Raw genomic sequence first — 5765 nt, forward strand, 5'->3', positions numbered from 1 at the left:
ATGATAATAACCGTTCTTCAAGCCAATCCCCTTCCTGGTACCGCACAAGCTTTGTGGATTGATGCAACCCAGTATACAACACATTCCTAAGACGTTCATCATCACTCAAGATAAATGAAATTTGATATTGCCACTAACAGGGCAAGAAGAAAGTAGATATTGTTGAGGTGATCGCTCCCTTTTTTAAACAGAGAAGCTGAGATGAAATACCATGAATGTGTTTTGCTATTTGTTGCATGTGTAGAAATATTCTGGAACACATTTTGGATATTCAGCATTTGGAATGGGATTGATATATTGAGTTTGTATTGACTTGGGGAATAGTATGCAGCTATCAGGGCAACGAGTGTTTTCCTTGCAAGAATGTGCAATTCATTTCTCTCATCAGATAATTACATGCCACTTATTCAAGATGTTTTTAGTTGGCTGTCACCAAAATATATAATTTGAGTTCAGTGTACATGGAAGCAATCATAGATCTCCATTGCAATAAGCAGCCTCTCAGTGGGGCTAAAGGAATTCATTTTTTAATCACCCTGAGCCAAACCCATGGATACAGGGAGAGGCCTATACAGACTCATTGCTCAATCTTGTGTAGTTCAGAAATATGCTATTGGTGGATTGTTGCTGGATAGGATTGCCTTCTACATTCATCCCCCTTCATACACAAATAGAACCTTATGAAACCCTGGATCTGTCATAAATTTTGACAAATATCAAAAATGAAATTGAGATAAATTGCAAGGCAAATAGCACCAAGTCCAAGTCATTTGATGATTTACATTCAAATTAAATGATAGCACAAAGACACTGAATACTAATATTAGTTTTAAACCTGGACACTGTTAGTCCCCTTTCTGTTCACATCATCCTTTCTGCCCAGTATGGAAAAGGACTCACTGTTGCTAATTTGCAACCACAGCACAAATTATTGGACTGAATTTCACAGGATCTGTGTGTGTTGTGTGCTGCCAAGTCACTTCTGATTTATGGTGACCTTATGAATTAATGTCCTCCCTATGAAAAGACGCCCTATCATTTCACTGGATAAAAGACCTAATTCTCCACCTTGTGGCAGATGGTGGGAAATGGAAAGAACATGTACTATTGCTAAAATGGTTTTGATCGCATAGTAGGGCTGCAAAGAGACCAGAAGGTCAATAGATTAAACTCGGACATAAGAGCTCCCATACGTTGAACACTGGGGCCCAAACAGGTAGAAACGTCTATTGAAGAGCACAATACCACAATGGGCTACAACCTACCTCTCAATCCAACTATGTGCAGAGTCATCCTTGGTTAGTAAACATCCTTCTGCTGAAGGCATGATCCATCCTTTTACCCTGGGACTAGTGGCAAGTACATTTCTGTGGCCAGTCACAAATGCACCCTCACTGGGACCATGGAGACTTGAGACATTGCACACAGATTTCAAATTGTTGTGGTGTTTTCCCATAAAAACATGAGAACATTGTTTTAAAACTGGGATTTTCAAATCAAATGGGTGCAGTCAGGAAATTATTTTGTTTACATCCTGGAAAATGAACAAATCTGGAAAACCGGAATTGCTGTTGAAATAACATGATTGGATGTTAGAAGACAATAGGAAGAAAAAAATGATGAGAGAAGGGGCATTTCTAAAATGCAAACTAATTGGCTTGCCCTGGATTATATAAGAACGTGCAAGTTGTTGCACCTGATCAACCGCCTTGTCCCCTGCAAATATAGACAACAAATTCTGCTCAATACAAAGCAAAGATCTTCTCAGCGGCATGTGGTTTTTCAGCTGCATGTGCTTTGTTCTATGGCTCTCATTACTAGGTGAGTAACAGCAGCTCAGGGGTTGGTGCTTGTTTATTTCCTCAATGGGTTTGATTCACAGTTGGTGTGAGCTCAGTTCTCCAGCATCAAACAAAACTTGCTATTAAATTTTTAAAATGAAAACAAAATGTTTTAAATTATTTTTTTAACAGCCGATCTCAGAATCCATGATGAAATTTGAAAGTTTCGGAATTCACCCACTCTAAAATTGGTATTTAGGATCTGAGCTTTTAAATTAATATTTAACTTTTGATCTTATTTATTATACATACATTTATGTGCATATACAGAAACTTTGTGCAAACTAGAATCTGAAGTCACAGTTTCTAAATTCAAATCATGCAACTTTTGTGCCTGACTTAATAATGGAATTACCACTTTAAATTCATTGTTTTCTATGACCCAAAAATCTTCCCCCTAAATTGACTACATGATCAACAAGAGATCACAGTCTTGCTTTAGGTTTACTAATTTATAAGTCACAGTATGGGTTTCATTTTGTGGGTTATTTTGGTCATCTTTTGACATGTATAAAAATTATAATTGTGAATTTGGAAGATTTATACTGTGAGCTCTATTCTGAATGCTTCCAATTGATTGTCCTAATACTGCCCTTCTTTTTTTTCTAAAATCAGGGTCTTCTGCATCAGTCACATTAACTCAGCCTTCAGTGGTTACAGCATTGGCTGGAAGCTCAGTAACTCTGGACTGTGTGGCATCGGGATACAATATCAACACTCATCACATGCACTGGGTCCGTGAAGGCAATGAGAAAGGTCTGGTTTACATAGCAGGCTTCCGGACAGGAGATTTCACATTCATTCCCAATGAATTTAGGGGCCGTGTGACCCCCTCCACCAGCAGCTCCACAGCAAAGCTAAAGATAAACGCTCTGACAGTGGAAGATACTTCCATCTACTATTGCGCTACATATCCACACTGTTATAAAGTGGGCTCTTCTATGTACAATATCGTTTAGGGACCAGAAATGTTTCAGCCACTGATGTTTTTTTCTTTCTTCCAGTACTTTCAGTTCCTGATTTGAACATCATTTAGATGAGAGCAGCAGCCTCAGTGCTGGACTATGAACTTTTTCACTGTCATGGGAAGAAGAAAAAGGAAGTACTTGGTGTGGTGTCTCCATTTGTTTCAACCCATGTTCTGAGATGTAAGCCTAAACTCTCTTGTTAACTGATGGATCCTTCCTGTGACTAAGACAGAATACTGGATATTCAAAAAATTGGTGTTTGAACTAGGGTAATAGGTTAAAGACCATTGCTTTTAAAAAGGATAACTTTCATTAACTATACATGCATATATAGGCCATTTCCACACACGTTGAATAATGCACTTTCAATGCACTTTCACAATCCTTTGGAAGTGGATTTTTTGTTCCACACATGGAAAATCAGTTTCAAATGTTCACTAAAGAGTATTGAAAGTGGATTATCCAACGTTTGTGGAAGCAGCCATATTCTAATATGGACTTAACTAGAGATGGGCATGAACCAGAAAAAAAAATGAACTGTGGAGTTTGTGGTTTGTTGCATTTCATGAACCATGCACTTTCATGAACCTGCCCCAGTTCACGAACCAGTTCATTTGGTTCGTGAAAAAGTCACATCCAGGACAGCAAATTGTCACTTCCAGGTCAGCAGAAGGTCACTTCTGGGCCAGCAGAAGGTCACTTACAGATCAGCAGAAGGTCTGCAGGAAGTCCATCTCCTTTTGCCTAAGAAACAGATTGATCGGTGCCATGCTGTCTGCAGTGATGAACCAAAAAATGAACCAAATGAACCAGCCTAAAGTTCATGGTGGTTTGTCAGAAATGGGCTCTGATGAACCACCGGTTCGGAAATCATGAACTGGCCTGATTCATCACGATCTTTGGTTCATATTTTGGTTTGTGCCCACCTCTAGTCTTAACTTGCTGAAACAGAGATGAGAAGAAACTTGATGGTCATAATGGGTAGCTCAATGGATGTGTCATGCCACTGTGGTGCAATTGTGAAAAAGGCCAAATTTGTCCTGGGATTATGAAAGTTTGAAGATAATAAAGCCAACATTATATGGCCCCTGTATAGATCTATCATATAGCCCCACTGGGAATACTTCTTCAGTTTTGGTCTCAACCTGCAGGTGGGGCCTGAATATGTCTCTGAATTACAATTTATCTCTAGACAACTGAGATCGGTTCCCTTGCAGAAAATGACTATTTTGGAGGTCAAACTTCATGGCATTAAAATTCTCTGAGTTCGCTCCCCAGGATCCAAACCGAAAGAATTTCCCAACCTCAAAATGGCAGCCCTAATAGCAACACATATGTATCTAGAAGGGAAATTTGAAAACAGGAAGTTTAAAAGGTCATGAAAAATAACAGTTTACCGCATCTTGGATAGTACAAGCATAGCAGCACGCATAACCTTTGATCCCCCAAATTCCTGATACAGTGCAAATGAGCAGAAAAAAATCTCCAAATAGAAGAAGGTAGGGTTTTTTTTCTATGACATATACAAGCAGAAAGTGTATTGAAGTCTTTATTTTGATGTTGAAGGACTATAATTATAGGATACTCTCAAGTGTCTTAGAATCATAGGAGAAATTTGTTATTAATCCGTGTTCTATTTTAGTAGGAAAGTAATGGCTGTTCTTAGGGAGAACTGTAGAGAATGCTAGAAACGCAATGTTCTTCTCAACATTTTCCATGCTGCCGCTTTGAAGTCTTTGTTTCGGATGGTGTAGATGAAAGGGTTTAACATGGGTATGAAACTTGTCCGCACGAGAGACAACACTTTGTTGACTCGTGTATCACCATGGGTTGATGGCCTCAAGTACATAAACATAAGAATCAGGTAGAACAAGGAAACAACAGTGAGATGGGAAGCACATGTAAGAAATGCTTTGGACCGCCCAGTGGCAGAAGGGATGCCTACGATCGTGAATATAATGCATGCATATGAAATCAGTGAAAAGCCAAATGAACCCCACATTATAGCAGCACCATATAAGAGACCAATCAACTCCATCAAAGTTGTGTCAGCACAAGCCAATCTCAAAACAGGACCAACATCACAAAAGAAGTGGTCAATTACATTCGGTCCACAATATGGATAACTCCATACCACTGCAGACTGTGAAATGATTATCACAAACCCTCCGATCCAGGCTACCAAGGCTAAGCGGAGGCATAATTCATTGGTCATGATGGTCTTATAAAGCAAAGGTTTGCAAATGGCCACATAGCGGTCAAAAGACATGACAGTGAGGGTAATGAATTCAACAGCTGCTGTTGAGAAGACAATGAAACCTTGTGCCATGCAACATGCAAAACAGATGGTGTCTTTTCCTGACAGGAGACTGTGCAGCATCTTGGGAATTTCTGCCGTTGTGGAACAGATCTCAGCCACAGAGAAGTTGCTGAGGAAGAAGTACATTGGAGTATGAAGCATGGGTTCTGTGAGGACAACTATGATTATCATGCTGTGTCCTGTAAGTGACAGAAGATACATCAGTACAAACATGGTGAAAAATGGCATCTTCAATCCATGAAGTTCAGGAAATCCCAGAAGAATGAAATCAGTGACTGATGTAACATTGTCCATATCCCTTGATTCTTTCCTTTTTCTTTTTTCTTTTTCTAAAATAAAGGCAATACTTTATGTCAACAGCACTGCTAATCTTCATAAATAATCATTTAATCTTCAAATCAAGAAAAAAACAATTTTGTGGAGAAAGGGGTAGTCTCTGTTATGCTTTCTTAAAAAATCACCACAAAAATTGTCTGTTTGAAGAACATGGGAGATCTGAATGTCGAAACCCAGAGGTTACTTGAAATATCAAAACTAGGGGTGTGCAAGCCAAAAAATTTCGGCTAAAGCCGAAAGCCGAAAGAAGAATCTCTTTCGAATAAGCCGAAAACCGAAACGGCCAGCCGTTTCGGCTTT

The 5765-nt window shown here is 39.2% G+C and overlaps 1 protein-coding gene across 1 annotated transcript; it reads right to left on the bottom strand.

Annotated features, from left to right (window-relative positions):
• Positions 1–4493: 4493 nt before the first annotated feature.
• LOC129339863 (olfactory receptor 6X1-like) lies at positions 4494–5426 on the bottom strand. Its single transcript, XM_054994436.1, has one exon. It carries the CDS (start codon positions 5421–5423, stop codon positions 4494–4496), a length of 930 nt encoding a protein of 309 aa, XP_054850411.1. The 5' UTR covers positions 5424–5426.
• Positions 5427–5765: the final 339 nt, after the last annotated feature.

Source organism: Eublepharis macularius, chromosome 12 (genome assembly GCF_028583425.1).
Source record: "Eublepharis macularius isolate TG4126 chromosome 12, MPM_Emac_v1.0, whole genome shotgun sequence".
Taxonomy (NCBI): domain Eukaryota; kingdom Metazoa; phylum Chordata; class Lepidosauria; order Squamata; family Eublepharidae; genus Eublepharis; species Eublepharis macularius.